The following is a 19,871-nucleotide window of genomic DNA, read 5'->3' on the forward strand; positions in this document are numbered from 1 at the left end:
TTTTTTTTTAGGTCCATCATATGAGCCCGCCCACTCACCCACCATCAGTGGGAAAAAACTCTTTGCTCCTGTCCCCTTTCCATCAGGCTCCACCGAGGATGTGTCCCCCAGCGGTCCTGCACAGCCTCCTCCTCTGCCCCAGAAAAAGATAGTGAGCCGTGCAGCCTCATCCCCTGATGGCTTCTTCTGGACCCAAGGCTCCCCTAAGCCACGAACAACAAGCCCCAAGCTGAACCTAAGCCACTCGGATACCAATGTTTGTGTCCACGATGAACCTCCTTTTAGCTATTCCTTAAACTCTGGAGACCATCCCCACCCTGTCTTCTCCTCTTCTGAGCCTCTGGAGAAAGCTTTCAAAGGCAGTGCCCCCTGGGGTCCAGCTCTGGGGCTGGCAAGCAGCAAAGGCAGCTGTGGGAGCCCCAGTCTCCCGTGCCGAGCGGCCACCTCCACTTCATCTTCCCAGCTCAGCGTGTCCAGCCAGGCCTCCTCGGGCAGCACCCAGCTCCAGCTGCACAGCCTTCTGAGTAGCATCAGCAGCAAGGAGGGCACCTACGCCAAGCTGGGTGGCCTCTACACACAGTCGCTGGCCCGCTTAGTGACCAAGTGTGAAGACCTCTTCATGGGTGGCCAGAAGAAAGAACTGCGCTTCAATGAAAATAACTGGTCGCTCTTCAAGCTGACGTGCAACAAGCCTTGTTGCGACTCGGGGGACGCCATTTACTACTGCGCCACCTGCTCCGAGGACCCTGGCAGCACCTATGCTGTGAAAGTAGGTACCACCCCCGCCCCTCCCATTCTGTGCTCTGACTAGCCGATCCTGGCCCATTATTCCACCTCTCCAAGGTTCTGGAAGTATAGATAAGCAAGCTGCCTTTTGTACTTGGTGCTCTTGCTGTCTGCCTGGCCCTGGGAAGCAGCGCCGTTAGATTCTTAGCATAAGATGTGGACAGTGCTCTTAGGGTTGTGGTCCAGTTGCAATGGGCAAAGAGCTTTTAGTGCAGCAGAGTTCAGTCAAATATTCTGCGGGTTTTTATCTTCTGCTGGATATTTCCCAAAGATCTGAGAGGTGTGGACGTGAGATTCCTTGTGGAGTTTATAACCCGGTAAAAGAAATGGATCATTAAGGTGCCTGCTCTCAAGTGTTGGAGGCAGGAGCCTTAGACTTAGACATTGTCCTGAACCGTGTAAGTGATGGTAACATTTGCTCAGTATTTACTGTTACAGTTAGATTCCTGGCTGGTAGATTAGTTACCAATGCCACTGGAGTGAATCTTAAGATTTTTTTCTTTGGAGAAACTTGTGATACCACCAGAAAAGACAGATCGAGAGCCCTGGTGAGTGAGTTCAAGGGAGCTCTGCACACTTAGAAGCCACCTTTCTATAAAGAGGGTACAGGGACAGTTACTAGGAAGCTCCGCATAGTTATATAGATACCAGGGTCACAGAAGACATGGATTAGATCATGGCTAAGAGAGTAAGCACTGGTAGCGAGAAAATACTGCCAGGCCTGGTGATCCTATCTACTCAGGAGGCTGAAGTAGGATTTAAAGTTCACAGCCTGCCTGGGCTACACAGAGCCCACAGCCTGGGCTCAAGGCCAATCTGCATAAGTCAACCAGACTGTCTTACAATAAAAAAAAGGAGTTTGAGGGTGTAACTCAGTAGTAAAGTGCTTGATTCGTGTATGTGAGGACACTGCTTTAATCACCGAGTCCACAGGAAATGAAGAGAGAAAAGGGAGGGAAGGGGAGGTAGAGGGTGACTGTCCCAAGGGAGCTTTTATGGTATTAGTTCTTGGACTGCCTTGGCACTTCATGTCTGAACCTAGAAGCTGCCTTCTTGGTAAACTAAACTTCATGTCCCACCCCCACGCCAAAACTGAAGTTAAAAGAAAAGGGCCCATAGTTTCTTTTTCTGTTAGGATAGCTGTATCCAGTAAATTTACCTCTTGACTTATGGTGAAGCTTTGTCCCCAAGTACTCATTATAAGTTGCAAGATGTGGGACGTTGAAAATGCAGTCTGATGTCCGGATGGCTCAGCAGCTCAGCCAGCATGGCGTCACTATTGTTTCCCACTGTGACGAGAAATGTTCCTTACTGCCCCTGCCCCAGCCCAAGGAAGAGTCTCCCCGCATCTTGCCAGCCGAGGGAAAGCACAATTCACAACTGCGAAGTACAATTGCTACTGAATTTGTCTTTCTGCTTTGGCACTATCGCAAAGTAGAGCAGACAGTCATATTTGTAACTGTTTGCAATTGGGGAGCATATGAAGGGCAGAGGGTGACTGGGAAGGGATCTGAGCAAGATGAACTGAATGCTCCTATGTTGTCATGAGGGCTCCCTGAGTGGAGAGGTTGGACAGACGTTTAAAGGTCCATGAATATGAGAACTTGGTATGTGACTTGTCCTCCAGACCTTGACTCTGTCTTGTTCTCATGAGCTTTGGTTACTGTTACCTTGGTTCCTCGTGCTGAACCTGGAGGTGTCATGTAAACGGAGACTGTGCATTGGTTTCCTGGCCTCCTAGACCTGAATAATCACATAGAAACTATATTAATTACAACACTGTTTGGCCAGTGGCTCAGGCATATTCCTAGCTAGCTCTTGCTTCTTAAATTAACCCATTTCTATTCATCTGTGAATCGCCAGGAGGCTGTGGCTTACCAGTAAGGTTCTGGTGTCCTTCTCCTTTGGCAGCTACATGGCATCTGCCTGACTCTGCCTTCTTTCTCCCTGCATTCAGTTTAGTTTTCTGCCTAGCTATATTCTGCCCTGTCATAGGCCAAAGCAGTTTCTTTATTAAACAATGGTAATAAAACATATTCATAGCATACAGAAGGGTATCCCACATCAGTCTCATGCAGTCTTGAAGAAAGTCTTTAATTCAAAGAAAGTGATGGGATTACACGGGCAAGAACCAAGGGAGGGGCTAGCACCAAGTTCAAACCTTGGGTAGAGACTCTTTCCCTACCTCTGAGTGATTGTGCCAAGTAGCTTGAAATCTACAGCCAATGTTACCCAATACATAGCAAAAAGTTCAGCCTCCCCAGAGGATGGCAGAAGCAAGTGTTACCCCTATTGTATTAGGAGTTTAAACCTGGAGGAATCTTGAAGATTAGCCTTCATCTCCAATGGGGATAGGGTCCCAGAGGGTTCCTATTTTGACTGTCCTGGAGAAGTGGTTGTTCATTGAACCACCTGTAAAACAAAGTTCGGAGAACAGTATCACATACACATCCTGTATTTGGGATCCTGTAATTGGGAAAGGCATTATGACTTTGTAAGTGTGCCTGGTGTGGCTGTGGGGGGCAGGGAGCTGCAAGCATCATTTGGCACGTGCAGCTGTTCCACTTCATTAGCTCTGCAGTCTAGACGGAATACAGTCATCTGAGAGCCCAGGGGAGGGGGAGCTGGGCTCCTTCCCAGCCGCCGCCTGTGCATGCTTGCGTGCGCCCCTGAGCTCAGTTCATCTATGCATGTTAAGCAGGGAGCTGACACTGAAATCAAATGCAGCGTGGCTCCTGAATCCTGGTGAAAAATGGCAGACAGACACCTGCTTGCACCTGACTCTGGAACCTCCAATCACAGGCTCACTGACCTGCAACATCAAGACATAAACCGGCTCTTCGAGCCCGACTCCCTGAATATGTGGCAGAGAGAAGAAGAAAAATCACAGGTTCTTTGGAGTTGGGGGTTGAAGCTGTTTCTCAGCCATGTAGAGATACAGTTCAACATTAGAGACCAATGAGGCTTTGGATCTTTTTTCTTTTATTTATTTTTATTTATTTATATATTGTTTAACAGACCTGAACTAGTCCGGATTTTCACCCATCAATGAGGCCCAAAGCTTAAGGCACAACAAAGTTTGCAACCTGAGCCGATCCCAAGGTCTTTGGAAAGTTCCAGAGCTAAAGCCAAGGACAGGGTCCCCTGGATGAGTCGGTGGCAGAGGAGGAAGGGATGAAGATCGCCATTACTTCTCCATTTTTCAGTCTTCATCTCACGCTGCAGGATGCCCCACCCAGGGCTGGGAGGGCGCACTGTTTAGCTCTTCCTAGAGCAACTCACTCCAATGGAGGGGGTGGTTGTGGTGTGGGCTTTTCTTGAGTCCCTGCTCGCTGATTTTGTAAGGCATCCAGCCAGTTACTATTTACCCTGCCCCTTCATTTACATCTCTGTGCAAAATATCAGTGGCTCAGCTGGGGCTCCAGGCCCCTGCCTGTGCTGGGCTGGAGCCTTTTATACCCTGAAGGAAAAAGGACTTTGGAAGCCTGTCCCAGGCCCTGGCAGCTGCTCAGTTAAGGGTTGTAGAGAACTTGCAAACCAGCTCTGGATAGCTCTGCTCCACCACATGGCTACAGACATAATGGCAGGAGCGGTCACCATAGCAACCCTTTCATTGCAGGCTCACCATGGGCCAGGCTTGGTGCCCAAAGCCATACCTGTATCATTTAAGCTAATCCTCAGGAGCCTCCACTGTCCCAGTTAAAAGCACAAAGAAAACAGAATGAGAGATAAATGTCGCCGATTCTCAGCATTGTCGCTTCCATATATGTAGCATAATCTGCCCTTTGAAATTCATTTTGTAACCCACAGATCAATACTCAAAGCATTTTCCCATCCTTTGCGGACATGTGCAGGGCAGAAGAAAATGGGGGATGGCCCAGTGTGCGTGTTTCCAGCTGATGGGGCTTTAGAACACACTCAGCATCTGCTCGCTGCTCCAACCAAAAGCATGTGTTCTTTTTTGAGTATACTCCGCGCCTCCCCTTTTCACTATTTTTATACTTTGCATTGCTGGTGTTGTTCATGAGTTTGATATTTAACCCCCTCCCCATCGAGTGTAATGCTAAGGGATTGTTAGTGTTCCTACACAGGGAGCTCGTGATGGGACTTACTGAGAATATAGGAGTTACGTAGTATGTTAGCTGGGCATTCACTGTTGACAATATAGATTAAATAGGGCCACTCTAAACAGAAATGTGCACAAGACAGTCACATAGCCATCAGTGACAAGAACCACTGAAACCTTGCCCCTGTATTAATTGGGGCCTGCGTTGTTCCATATTTTTCAATTCCGTATTTGAAGCTTCTCAGTAGACCACAACCGCTTCAGAAAAGAATCGCCTGTGACTTGTCGAAGGTTGCCGAGTTGACATTTAAACCCACCTCTCCTTCTTCCCAAAGCTTGGGCATTTGACTTAGAGAACACTTCCCAGGGGCCTGGTCAGGTAGTTTCAACTCCCAAAGCCGCGGTTTCTCCTCTGTTCGAGCACCTACTGCTCTGAGCTTTGCGGGATTTAAGGAGACATCTCTTGAGAGCCGCATGGGTGACGCGGTGCCCAGCACATGCAAGGGTCCAGTGTGTATCTGCTGTGGACGCAGAGTGACATCCTCTACCTGTCCTCCGAGAGCTTGACAGACAGTGGCTGGGCAGTCACTGAGTGTCATAGGCAAGGCTTTCTCAGGGGCCTGTCCCCACCAATTTCTGTTCATTTAAAAGCGTTCCAAGGCCAAAGAGCTGACTCAGCCAGTGGAACCATTTGCCGTGCAAGCCTCAACATGAGTCTGAGCCCCAGGACCCACTGTGGTAGGAGGGAACCAATCAGGGGACGTTGTCCCTTGATACCCTCCACCTCTCCCACACTCCACGGCTAACAATCACATACATCGTCCCCCTCTCCTTGCACACACATATCATCTTCATAATAAAAATGATAAATAGCGTTGCAATTAATAAATAAAGGGATTCCAGGGGAATGTCATTTAAAAGCGGTATGGCTGGGTATGTTGCCATAAGATCCCGAGGCAAACTCCTTTATGTGGATTCCAAATCGGTTTTATTAGTATAATAGGGAACAATGTCTGGGTAGACATACTTTCCTTTTATTGCAAGTCTTCCACCACAATGAAGAGATTAGTGCATTAATGTGTTACCCACTTCCTGGGTAGCTTTGTAAAAGAAAAAAAAAAAAACTTTATTCAGAGACTGAATGAACTCTTTGATTCAGAGTTCCATGCTGTATGGTTTATGTGGCTGCAACAGAAATAAATGGCATGAGAGGTCTATGCAGTGGAACTTCAGGAAGTCCTGTGTCAGTTCATAAACACCATTGTGATCAGCCCTCGCCTGCTGGCTATGGCTTGGGGCAGAGTACAGCTTCCTGCACAGCAGCAACCCAGTCAGCCCTTGAGTCTTTTCAGAGAGCAGGCTTTGCATATCTACCTAGATCTAGGAAGCAAGGAGACTTGGAGAACAAGGCCAAGTCCTTAAGGTGCGGGAATACCCTGGTTGCTGAAATCCCCTCATAGCCCCACCCTACTTTCACAGGAAAGGATGGGGAGTCAGCCTGAGTTCTGTGGAAATGGCTCTGCGTTGTTGAGGCTCCATCCTAGCCACTCGGGGAACGAGAGCCATTTTTCTCTTGTTCCACAGGGCTGCTGAAGCAACACGGGGTTGGATTATTTTCTTCTGTAGACCACACTTCCAGTGTGGCAGAAAGAAATAGAGGAAAGAGGAAGGGAGGGAGGGAGGGAGAGAGAGAGAGAGAGAGAGAGAGAGAGAGAGAGAGAGAGAGAGGAGAAAATGCTGCTTAAATTGAAGTCTCAGAAATGCTGTCATAAATTTCTTCGTATTTTTCAAAAATTTGAATGCTTTCGAACTAACTCTTAAGTCTCGGTGAGCCCTTTGAGTGATTTTTTTTTTAAATGTATGATATGATGATGTAAGGAGTTGTCCGCCTCTTGGTACGATACTGAATAGCCTGGCATTTGTTTCAGAGAACCACGGATCCCATTCCTCACCTCATCTTTTCCATCTCTCCACAGATCTGCAAAACCCCAGAACCCAAATCAGCATCATACTGTAGCCCGTCTGTGCCCGTGCACTTCAACATCCAACAAGACTGCGGCCACTTTGTGGCCTCTGTGCCCTCCAGCATGCTCGCTTCCCCAGACACATCCAGCAAGGACCCCGCTGTGCCTGCTGCACCCTCTCATTCCCCTGCCCAGGAACAGGACTGTGTGGTTGTCATCACCCGGGAGGTGCCGCACCAGACGGCCTCCGACTTCGTGAGGGACTCTACGGCCAGCCATCGGGCAGAACCTGAGGTTTATGAGCGGCGGGTGTGCTTCCTGCTTCTGCAGCTCTGCAATGGCCTGGAGCATCTAAAGGAGCACGGGATCATCCACCGGGATCTGTGTTTGGAGAACCTGCTGCTGGCACATTGCAGCCCGCAGGGTTCCCCGGGACCCTCTGGCACTCCCACCGCGCCCACCACCACCACGACCACCACATCCCGGTGCTCCTCAGCCACGCCAACAGCCACCACTGCATGCCAGGGAGGCCCTGGTGAGAAGCACCTGCCCCGACTCATCATCAGCAACTTTCTGAAGGCCAAGCAGAAGCCAGGCAGCACCACCAACCTGCAACAGAAGAAGAGCCAGGCCCGGCTGGCCCCCGAGATCGTGTCTGCCTCCCAGTACCGCAAGTTTGATGAGTTCCAGACGGGCATCCTCATCTATGAGCTGCTCCACCAGCCCAACCCATTCGAGGTGCGGGCCCAGCTGCGGGAGCGCGATTACCGGCGGGAGGACCTACCCCCGCTACCCACACTGTCCCTTTACTCTCCAGGCCTGCAGCAGCTGGCTCACCTGCTGCTCGAGGCCGACCCCATCAAGCGCATCCGCATAGGTGAGGCTAAACGGGTGCTGCAATGTCTACTGTGGGGGCCCCGGCGGGAGCTGGTGGAGCAGCCGTGCACCTCGGAGGAGGTGTTGTGTAGCACTCTGCACAACTGGATCGACATGAAGCGAGCCCTGATGATGATGAAGTTTGCAGAGAAGGCAGTGGACCGGAGGCGGGGTGTGGAGCTGGAGGACTGGCTCTGCTGCCAGTACCTGGCCTCGGCAGAGCCGGGGGCCCTCTTACAGTCCCTGAAGCTCCTGCAGCTTCTCTGAGCTTCCAGTAAGGGGCTTCCACCGCCACCTTCCATGGCCGCCCCATGCCCTTTCCTTGCCTGCGTCCGGGTTACCCTGGGAAATGGTACAAATGACTGTCGCCCTTGGATGTAATATTTTTATATACATATACATATATAATATAAATATGAAAGATGGAGGATGTCATTTCACTTAACGCCAGCCCCCTCTCTTCACAGAGCCTCCATCCCTCCTCCACCACCACCTCTGTGATTATGTACAGTTCTAGCTTTGAGCAAGGTCTTGAGGACAGTTCCACTGACAGAATGAAGCTTAGATTCCTGCCTCAATACCCCATTACAGAGTCTCCTCTCTCTTTTGCAAATTGTTATTTAAAAAACAACCTCCACAATAAAAAAGAAAGAAAAAGTCTTACAGAATTATTATTAGTAGTAATAGTAGTAGTATTTTAGATTGAGTCACAAGCAAAGCCCTTTTACCTCCGAATGCCTGAGTGCACTATACTCGTTGATGAGTAGAATCTCTTATTCACTGCAGAGGCGGCAGAGGAGTGAACTGGCTGGCACCACCTCTGTCCTGCATCTCTCACCAGGTATAGCATTCAGCAATCCACAGAAATCTGGGTGTGTTGGTGTGGGTCAATGTTCCTTGTTTCTCTTCCCACCCAGCAGGTTGCGAGGAAGAAAACTTGGGTGGGATCCCATGTGTTTGAAATTTAACCCTACTGCTGCTCCAAACCCATCGCCCCGTTTGCCAAATCCGTCAACATTGTATCTCTGAGAGACCTGGCTGCAAACAAAATCCACCAGGGAATTCAAAGGAAAGACCCTTACAGTCTTCTTAGAAAGTGTTCTTTCTTAGAAAAGAACAAACAAAAGCAAGCTCAGGACACAGGACATGCACGGGAGGTGTTTGCTGTGGGGCTTCTGCAAGCAGAGATGAAAGGGTAGAATTTCCTGGTGCATCATCTGTTTCCTTCCTGCCATCCCCAGGCTCATCTGACCGCCAGGGAGCTTGGATGATGCCACTAACAGCGCCCGTCTGCCCAGGCAGGAAGAAGGAAAAGGGTGCCAAGTAGCAAGCAGCATACTTCCCTGCCAGACAAGGCCAGTGCAAGGATGTAATCTGGGGTCTAGCTGCGAGCGGGAGATCTCCTTTCTAAACCCACTTGTGAATATTTTGCTTTAGAAGGAAAAAAAATCATTGAACAGTTGACCACAGTAATCCCAGAACTTGAAAGGCAGAGGTAGTTGGATCTTCTTGAGCTGGAGGCCAGCCTGATCTACATAGCAAATTCCACTAGGTAAGCCTGGGCTACCTAGTGAAGTGAAGGCCTGTCTACAGAAACAAAACTCATCAAACTCATTTAACATGCATCAGTGCTTGTTATGTACTGAAGCTAATATTATTGGTATGTCTTTTTTTTTAATGCACAGAGTTAAGAGGCAGTAGATCTAATTAAGAGAATTAGAATCTAATTAGGAGAGTTAGGTCTTTCCTAAAACCAGATGCACACACTGATGACTTCAGGAGAAGTATCTCCCAGGCCCTTGTGTTTCTGCCTGAGGATCATCTTCCAGCTACCAAACCCACTCGTTTCCCGTTTCTTGTTAATGATTCTGACAGTTTTTAAGTACACATAAAGACCGTAATAGTATAGATGTCTGGGATATCTGGGGGTGTGATTAGCAGCCCAGCAGCCTGTCCCTTTTTACACTTTTATTTCGCTGCCTTGGCAGCTCCATCCTCTGACACCATGTAAAAACATCCATTTTCTTCTCCCACCAGAGATGGAAGAAGCACCGGGGGCATCGTTATATTTTTTCATTGAGGAAAGAACTGGCTCAAACCAGCTCTCACTATGTCCATGGAAGGTCTTGGAACTTAGGACACGGAAATCGTGATTCTCAGCAGGATCTGTCTAAATGGATGGAGCCCTGTTTGCCTGCTGTGGTTCATTGCTGGGAATTTTTTAGGCAAAACCTAGGTCCTTGATACTGTCTTTTGTTTTCTGGTCCTTTCTCTCTTGAAATAAGTAAACAATGGAGAGGGAAGAAAGGAGCATTCTGCCCTGGGAGCTATAGGGTGGGCTGGAAACACAAACGTTTCTGGAGGCATGTTTCAAATCTCTGAGTTAATTGGACCTTTTTAATGTGCCACCCACCTTAGGCAAAGAAAAGAGTGGAATTTGTGAAAATGATTTTAGTAACCAAATAAAGAGGGAAGGGGAGGGTGTGAAAGAAGAAACAGTGGCAACAAATTCTAGTTGAGAGGAATGAGACCAATTAAACTTACTTTCGGATCGCTCACCAGCCTCGCCTAGAAGAAAGCCCCCTCTGGCAGAATTCTGTCTCATGTAATTTTAAGGAACTATTCACCAGGGGGAGTGAACCTTTGCCCAGCCCTTAGTTCTAGAGGGAATTTGTCTAGGATCCTTCATTTGAAGACATGGAATAATTAATATCCTAGTAGCTGTTTTGAAAGGGAAAGAAAGAAAAGGCATCTTCCTAAAACAGGGCAATTTCTTATAACCACCATGGACAAAGGCTAAGTGTGTGGGGTTCAAGCCTCTTCCCATCAAGGCAAGTCTTTGGAGTCATTGTGACATCCAGCTACAAAGAGCAGTTTGGTGAATAGCTTCAGGCATGCTACATTCAGAGGGTCGATAAATAAAAATAAAAAACAGTCTTGTTCATTCTGAATTCACCTGGGTGTGCTGCTTCATCCTGCCTGAAGCTCCCGCTCTAAACCCCACCAGAAGCACCAGTTTTTTGTCGTAGGGCTATAGAACAGAAATACCCAGGGTATGAGGACTTGGTACAGCACCTGGCTGGTTAATACTTCCTCTGGGGCTGAGGGTGAGCTTGGTTCTTGGTGCAAGAGGAGAAGCTTAAGTATTATGGGGCCCTTGGTTCACTCACCATCATGAAAAAAAAATTTTTTTTTTCAATACAGTGAACCAAAGATTTTAAAAAACACTTCTCCTGTGAGCTCACCTCCCTCGTTCCTCTTGGCTTGAGACCTTAACTACTGGTATTTTTCTTCTCGAGTTCTGAGTCAGGTCGCCCCCATATCCTTTGCACATATGCAATTTTTGTTGTTTGTGGGCCTTTCCTAGTTTTGTGCTAAGGCGTGGAATCGTTTTCTCTTTACCCAAATTCTTTCTGTAGGAGTTCTGCCGCCTCACAGCTGAATCCCGAACACCCCTGCCAAAAGCAAGACAGGCACTTGGGGGGTTGTTTGTTTATCATAACACATGGCTCAGCTCTAAAAAGCCCAGCTCTGTAGAGAGCTCCAGTTACCACTTTATATAACACTTACTGGTTTCCAAGAGCCAAGGGTTGGAGAAAACCCGTGCGATGTACACATGCACACAAAATATTGTGAACATTTGGAAGAGCGCACATACATGTTACTCCAATGACTTCTCTGAAATCTGTGCTGTATCAGCTTTGCCAATGGGGCGGGGGAGGTGGCTCAGTGGATGAAGTACTCACTATGAGAACATTAAAACCTGAATTTGGGTCTCTACCAACAGAGTAAAAGCCAGCCAGGCCAGTACACATTGCTAACCCCAGTGTTTGGTGGGGCAAAATAAGCCAATCCCAAGGAGTTAGGGAAGGAGAATAAATATGATAAAATACATTTCAGGAGATTCTCAATTAATATTATTGCAAAAAAACTAAAAGTCAGACATGATGACACACTATATATTCTCAGTGCAAGAGCTATGAAGACATGCAGATCCCTGAAGCTTTCTGCACAACTTGATAAATTACAGGTTAACGAGAAGCTGTGTCTCAAGTTTACAAGGTGGGTAGCATAGAGGAATGACTACTTAAGTTGACCTCTGGCTTCTACTTACTCTAACAGGTACACATACTCACACTCGCATGCTCACATGCGCATGCACACACTCATAAAAACTTAAATTGCAACTTAGTTTATGTTATTGCTTTAAAAAAATAAAATATTTATTTCAGGTTCTGAGGATGAATGCCAAGCCAAGCTTCTCTTTTTTGTTCCAGTACAAATTAATATAGGAAAGGGGAAGCTAGTGTGTAACAAATGATTGTCCTAGAAACAGAACTTATAGCCCAGAAAAGGGGAGGTTTCATGGTCCCGGGAAAACATGTCCACATTAAATTAGGAATAATCTCATCAATTCAGGTAAAGATGAGATTGGGCCATTACTCAATGAATCCTTACCAGATCTGGGGGATTGGGCCTTCTCTGTCCTCAACTCCTAGGACCTTATTTATCCCAACTTGAAGGATTCAGGGGAGCAAAGTCAAATCAACTTCGGTTCGTTCCATTCTATCACAATGAGAACTTGAGCATACACATTGGTTGCATATCTTAATGCTGGTGTGAAGTCATGAAGTCACCAGCTCTTTACCCCGGAAAATAATTATGGTCATTTCTTTCCTGGTTTCTTTGTTTATTAGTTTTGCTTTTGGAACCAGGGTGTAACTTAGACCCAAATTTTGAAGTCAAGATATCTTTATGTTGCTTTAACTTAGCACCCCCCAGAATCAAATGTCTCTTTGCAGCCAAAAAAAATCAAAGAAAACACAATAATATATATAATCCAGACTCCCTGTGTATATTTCATCATTATATGGATTATTTTTCTTTACTCCTTTCATCTATGACTCTTTGTACTCTTTTATATTACTCTTTCTGTCTTTTATAAAGACTTTATTTTATTTTTTAAAACTATCTCTTTTTATAACTGTCTAAACTCTTTTTCTTCTCTCACCTACGCCTATGTACATTTTTAAAACACACTATGACCCATTCAGAGGTTTATTTTTGTCTGAATCTGTCTTTATTGAATATCTATAATCATTTTTGACTAAAAGCACCTTTTTTTTTTCTTTTAAAATGTTAAGCAGCCATGGCTAGGGCCAACTCTGCAGCCGTGTCTGTTGGCTCCGCTTTGTCCAACGTGGTGGAGACATATTCACTGACTCTGAAAGACATGCTCGCCGCCCTGGCTCCAGGGATGCAGCAGGGTCTATGTTGCCATTAAGCAATTTGTAAAATGCTGCTCACAGACCTCATTTAAGGGCTCGGGAACAGGATCAGTACGAACCAGGAAGCTGGATCTTAAAGGAGCCTCACAGTTTTTGCTGCTAATGCTGAGTCAGGAAGCCTTCTCTTAAAGGAATTGTACCTCTGCTTGCCTCTAACAAACAGACTACCCAAGGAAATGCTACTACCAAGAAGCTGTACTTAACTTTGCTCTTTTGTGTCTAAAATTCCTTCCCAAGCTCTCTCAGGTTTTATGTGGTTATAGTTGCCCCCATTATGTAAGTGGAGACTGCTGGTTCATTTCCCAGTCACCTTGACCCAACAAATCACACAAAAACTTTATCAATTACAACACCTGGTGTGGGAGAATTGTCTGTATTCTGTCAATCATGTTTTAAATAAACGCTGATTGGCCAGGCAGGAAGTATAGGCGGGTCAACCAGACAGGAAGTAGAGGCGGAGCGATGAGAACAGGAGAATTCTAGGAAGGAGGAAGCTCAGTCCCCCAACTCCTGCCCAGATCACCTCAGAAGCAGGACAGGACGTGACCTGCCTCACGGAAAGAGGTACTGAGCCACGTGGCTAACATAGATAAGAATAATGGGTTAATATAAGCTACAAGAGTTAACAAGAAACCTGAACTAATGGGCCAATCAGTTTATATCTAATGCAGATTCTCTGTGTGATTTCTTTGGGGTTTGTCAGCTGTGGGACCTGGTGGGAGGACAGAAGCCCTCAACAAAGCAGGCCCTAATGTTACAAACACTGTTTGGTCAATGGCTCAAGCATATTTCTAGCTAGCTCTTATATCTTAACCCATTTCTGTTAATTTGTGTATTGCCATGAGGCTATGGCTTACCCGGTAAGGTTCTGGGTGTTTGTTTCCTTCTGTAACTACATGACATCTCCCTGACTCTGCCTACTCTCTCACCATATCTCTTCTAGCTTGGTTATATTCTGCCCTGCCATAGGCCAAAGAAGCTTTATTCATTAACCAATAAGAGCAACACATATACAGAAGGACATCCATATCACCAGGATTACTCTGTGAAGCCCTGGCTATCCTGGAACTTGCTCTGTAGACCAGGCTGACCTTGAACTCACAGAGATCTGCCTGCCTCTGCCTCCCAAGTGCACCACCACTGCCAACCCTATGGTCATTTCTTAAAAGGCCCTTCCTAGACACTGTTCTGCCTTTTCAATGATAACCAGGGATAGAGATAGGTGGGAAAGTGGAACATGGAGGAGAAAGAGTAAAACAAGAGCCCAAGATGACAAGACAGGCTGCCCGCATTCCCACATGCTTACCTCCAACCCTGTGACTGTCCCAGCAACCCTAGAAGGCCATTTGTGTCTGCCTGCCATTTACTGGGATCATAAAGACACTTGTTTGTCTGTGTTCTTCTTACACATCTGCCGGAAGGAGGAAGCTGTGTCTGATTTCCCTTTTCTAGATTGTGGGGAGTTCAGTTTCCAAACTGGCAGTCCTAGATTCCTTAAAGATTAAAAGACTAAGAATCTGCCCCTCTGTGGCACAGAAACTAAAATTCAGGATTGGGCATGCTCAGCTATCCCTGCGCTACCCCTCAGCCTAGAGGTGGTGTCACTTCTGTTGTGTTCACAACTGACACTTCCTGTCACTGTGATGATGGAAACAAGACTGCTCTCTTAAATGAGCAATGGGATTCTCTCCCCTTTCTTCCTCGCCTCATTGGGTTTGTGTTTGTTTGTTAACTAAATAATAGAGAGCTATAAAAAGTTAAAGATTTTCCAAACAGTAAACCCAGAGAAAAAACTTTTCCCCATGTTTCCAGCCTGTTCTTATTTCTCCCTTCTTCCTTCCGCTCCTTAGCCACTTTCTAGAGCAGCCAAACTGCCCCAGTCCCTGCCTTAGCCTCCCTGTCTTTCATTTGCACAGCCAAGACAGACACCAATGGCTTCTGTGCATGGAGAATCATCCAACCAGAGATTATGAATATTCATGAAAAAAACTTGCACCTGTACTGAACACACAAAGACATTTTTTTCTTCTCATTATTCCCTAAGCAGTGCTGTCTAACAACATTGTATTAGGCATCATAAGCAGTCTAATACTATTTAAAGTATAAAGGAGGATTGCATACGCTATATGCAAATATGATTCTGCTTTATGATAAAAAGGGCTTGAGTATCCAAAGTGCTGGGTATTCATAGGCCCGGGGTGAGGTGGGGGGGGGTCCTCAGGACCATGGAGGGATAATCGTACGCTTCTTCCTTAGGCTGAATTAACACAGTAGGCAGGTGGACGCATTTGACTTTCCTCCCATCACAGTACCTCAATAGGAATAGTCCTGAAAAAGCAAGCCTCGCCATCTCGCCATTCTGTCAGAATAAGTCCTGTCTGCCACCATCCTTTGCAGGCTTGGACAGTCCCAACTTAGCAAATTTAAGTGTGTCATCTGGTCTTGCCTCTTGGGTTCAGTTCCCTTGGGAAAGTAAAGATTGATTTCTTCCCATACGGAAATCTTCCGGTGTACCCTAACCCACAGTTGGCATTGGCAGCGGACTCCTAAATTCAATGATAAAATTCAACCCGACGTCCATGTTAGTGCCCGGAGCAACACTGCTAGTGTTTGCATTTGAACCTCGACTTTGAAAACACGGCTTTGATCTTTCGCAGCAAACCCAGCCTGATGAGTGGGGCCAGTTCTCAGGGGAAAGCACTTGAGCATAAACTTCCAGACGGGTGGCTAAGGAAGAATGAGGCTGTGTGACCCTGTGCCCTGGCTTTTTGGTGACTCCACTGTGGTCATCTCTTTCCATGACTTTAGAGCGCTTCAATGTACGCAGCAAGAAGGGCTCCACTCATCAGAATCATTTATGGAATTTGGACCAAAAAAAAAAAAAAAAGTCTGGTGTCAATAGTTTTGGCTGACTCCGTCTGTGAGTCACTGACTGTTTCGAGCACCTGATGGAACATGGGCAGAAGGAAGCTGGCTGGGTGTGAACCAATGGGAACCGTTCCCTGTGGGGACAAGCTTCAGAGAGGGACGAGAGGGCACCCACAGCAAAGGGCACAGAGTGGCGGCAGTGGCATTCTCTGAGCCCCTGCAGCTGGGCTTGGCAGGCTCTTCCCAGCTATGAATCACACATTTGATAGCAGCCAAGACCCGGGCCAGCTGCTGGGTTCTGGCTTATCACCCCACAGTCCCTTTTGTTTCAATCCTGAAAAGGCAATAATAGCCCACTGGGGACAGCATTGGAATGACAAAAAACCAAGGGCATTGTTCCGTGGAGACGGAGGCCATTTGTGTCCTTTTGGTAGGATAACCATTTCTAAGCAACACCCAGCTCATAAGTGTCCCTACAAAGGAGCTTTATACTGGGTCTCAGGCCTGGGGGTGGGTGTTGCTCCACTGGGGGGGAGGTGTTATCACATTCCAGGGGACAGGCCCTGTGAGGTCTGGAATTTCTCTTTTGTGGACAGTTCTCTGAAGGGGGGAAAAAAGGAGGTAGAGAAAGACACTTAATATTCCGAGAGAGTGATGTTGCTGAGAGCATTCAGGGAGCCCTGGGAAAGAATGCTACTACTGGGCTCTGTGTGGTGTCTCTGCGTCCCTTTGGTGACGAGAAACTAGCCGGACATTCAGGTCTTCTGTCTAGCTTTCACTCAAGTACCCCTGTGGTCTGTGGGGCAAGACAGTTATTCGTTAATACCGGTAACGTATTATGGTTGCATGAGAAGAGGGTTTAGTGTGGTGTCTGTTGTAAATACTGGAAAATTATGAATGGTGTAATAATGGTCTCTTTGTATACCTGCCTTCTTTATTCGAGAAGACTTAAGCGAGTCTTGATATTTGAAATATTAGTCTACCTCCTTACAACATTTCTCGGTTTTATGGGGAGATCTGGACAGGTGAGCCAGAGTTTAACAGAAGCTTAATATTTATATACATGAAAGAAGGGTGTATCCATGACTAGAGTCTGACCAAGGTGCCTTGCTCTCTCTGCTAAGCTAAGCACCTATGTACCGTATGGGTTATTAAATGTCTAATACAGAGAGAGAGAGAGTCTTCAGCATTTTGGCATTCCTTCAACATTCGGTTCAAGTCATCCTGGCTCAACACAGTAATGCTTCTTTTTCTCTCTGAACCCATTTCACTTCCAGATCATTCTTGATCTGGGAGATCTATCCTTTTGTTCCATCATAAGCACATTCTTTTTTATTAAGTAGACCTCGTAAGTCATTTGACAGCACTGACAATGTCCCAGACACCTTCCCATCTCCCTAGTCTCTTGTATTGTATACAGTAAGTATTAAGCCAATGCCACTTTTTTCACTACTGTGACAGAAACTAGTTAGAGGGGGAAAAGATTTCTTTTGGTTCACTGTTTCCTAAAAGTTTCAGCGTGTCATGAAAGAGAGAGGCATGGGGGCTGCAAGCCGCTCCTGCCATAGCTGCAGAATCCACCAGCCCCAGAAACAACGTCAGGTACAACCTTCAAAGACCCGCTAGTAACTCACTTCCGCCAGCCTGGTTGTACCTTCCAAAACCCCACAGTCTGTAAATGTGTAACAACAGTTGAGGACCAAGAACTCAAAACTTGAGCCCGAGAAGGAGATTCAGATTCAAACCGTAACAAATGCGTTATGACATCTCTGATGGTTGCTTGGCTACAGGTGATAATTGACAAACCAATGATTCCCCACGAGCTGCACCAGGTTCATTGTGGAGAGAATTCTTTCACCTGCTTTTTCTCCCTACAGCTCTCGAGGGTCACACAGCATCCCTATGAGGCTTAGAGAGATTGAGTTGCCAGAGGGTCCTATGCCTCAGAAGAGGCAGGGCGCAGCTAGGTGGAGGTCTTCTATAGTCAGAACCAGTGTTCTTTTCTTCACAGTATAGTGTCATCTTTGTTTCTGGAAAAGGCGGACTGCCCAAAACCCCACAGACCTCTGCCCTTCATGCTAAAGCTGATCATTCTTTTTTCTTGTCTTAGGCAGCTTCCACCACAAGGGTGACAGCATAGTACGCCATTAGCATTAAAGTCATCCAGGTGTGATGGCACACACCTGTAATCTAGCATTTGGAGAGTTGAGGCAGGAGGGTTACCATGAGTTCAAAGCCAGTCTAGACAATAAAAGAAGGCCCTATCTCAAAGCGACAACAAACTATTAAGCTCAAGGAGCATTTTGTGCTTCGTTAGGCATGTCATGCAATACTGTCTGCCTTTCTCAAGCGGGTAGCAATGAGACGAAGAGAGAGATAACATATCAGAAAAAGCTTCTTTTTGACGGACAAAGTCTTGCTGTACAGCCCAGGCTAGCCTGGGACCCATGATCTCCTGTCTCGGCTCCTATGCAATGAGAACACAGAAATGCTCTACCATGTCCAGTCCACATGCTACTGTTATTAGAACCATTTTCTGTTGAATGATCCTAATTGCATTGGTGACGTTCCCTCTCATATCTTGAAGGAAGGCAATTCTCTCTTGGATCAACTCCTCCATCTAAGCCCATGCTCTGCTCCAAATGCCAGCTTCTTGTCCTGAGACCTTGTATGTCCTTGTGAAATGGGTGAGGTACCTACCTAGTTCAGCCCATACCAACCTGTTGCACCTGGCTTCTATATTTCTCACATCCCTTGGCAGCAAACCTGCATTCGAACTACTGGGATGTTATGGTCAAGTTCCCATCAGATTTCTCATTGTTCAACTCCAACTTGATGGGAGACCATGTGGTGTCTTTGCCAGGCATGTATGAAATCCCCAGTTTTCCTGCCTACCAAATGGGCTACCTCGACAGAGAGGGAGCAAGAGTCTCTGGGTTTCCTTAGCTGCCTCCTTTGTGCTCTAGAAGTCTTTGTGTTGTTGTGATCTGTTTAGAAATCTTTATGTTATTACAAGGCCAACATGTTTGGCGCTCATTTTATGTTAACTAAGACTGTCCCAGCCACTCCTAAATAAAACTATTCCGGTGCCACTAAGCCTTAAGCTGGCTCAGAATACACAACTCTATGCTCAGAGTCACAGAGATAAAACCTTTAAATATTGTCATTATAAAGGAATACTGTCCCAATTCCAGAGAGGGAAAAAAATTCATTGATGAAATCCCCCAAATGTGGATTTGCATTAAAAGATACACTTCTATTTCTTGGCAGTGCAGTGGCTCGTGGTGCTTGTATTCGGAGCTGCCTCCCACTGTTCTGTTTTTACAGCAGGAATTTGGTTTTCCTAAGTAAATCCCTGGCCTCCTGGGACTCAGGAATCTGATGAAGCTGCCCCAGTACCCTTGCACTGCGCTTGGTGAATTCAGACTTTGCCTGATTATGCTCCCATTTCTGGTCTGAAGGTCTGTCAAAATAAGCTAAACCCCAAGAAAATAATTTCACGGGTCCTCCTGAAGCCATGTCAGAGCTATGGCAGGAAGAACGTGGCTTCAGAAACTACTTCTGCAGGTGCCAGGGGAATTAATATCCTCCAGTCCTGGGCCCTGAAGATCGTGCTGTCGGAAGTGCCTATATGATAGCTCAGGTCCCTGCACACAAGCTCCTTCCTCCTCTTCCTGCTTCCAAATAAATAGCTCTTTGGGGCAGTGATGTCTACATCAAAAGCGACTTGTCACTCAGTGGGCTTCCCAGATGGGAAAGTGTTTGTTTTGGCTGAGAATGACAATTTTCTCTGCATCCGGAGTGGGGGATGGGGGTGGGGGTTGGGGGTGGGGACTGGCTGCACTGACTCTTCCTGGCTGTAGCAGAGTAAGCTTGCAGCTACTGGCTCCTCCCAGCTGCCATCATCCAGAAAGGCCAGAGGAAGTGAAGACAATAAAAGGCAGGCTTCCCCAGCTCATACACACACACACACACACACACACACACACACACACACACACACACACACACACGAGAGAGAGA

At 46.7% G+C, this 19,871-nt stretch overlaps 1 protein-coding gene across 2 annotated transcripts in view; it reads left to right on the forward strand.

Moving 5' to 3' along the window:
• Positions 1 to 8,109, forward strand: part of Prag1 (PEAK1 related, kinase-activating pseudokinase 1) — a 56,103-nt gene extending 47,994 nt beyond the window's left edge. For both annotated transcript variants that reach the window (XM_005362528.3, XM_026786966.1), the window contains exons 5-6: positions 12 to 769; positions 6,829 to 8,109. In XM_005362528.3, the coding sequence (XP_005362585.1) occupies positions 12 to 769; positions 6,829 to 7,959 (1,889 nt within the window). In that variant the 3' untranslated portion in view covers positions 7,960 to 8,109. The remainder of the gene's footprint in view (positions 1 to 11; positions 770 to 6,828) is intronic.
• Positions 8,110 to 19,871: the final 11,762 nt, after the last annotated feature.

Source organism: Microtus ochrogaster, linkage group LG7_11, assembly GCF_000317375.1.
Source record: "Microtus ochrogaster isolate Prairie Vole_2 linkage group LG7_11, MicOch1.0, whole genome shotgun sequence".
NCBI classification, from domain to species: domain Eukaryota; kingdom Metazoa; phylum Chordata; class Mammalia; order Rodentia; family Cricetidae; genus Microtus; species Microtus ochrogaster.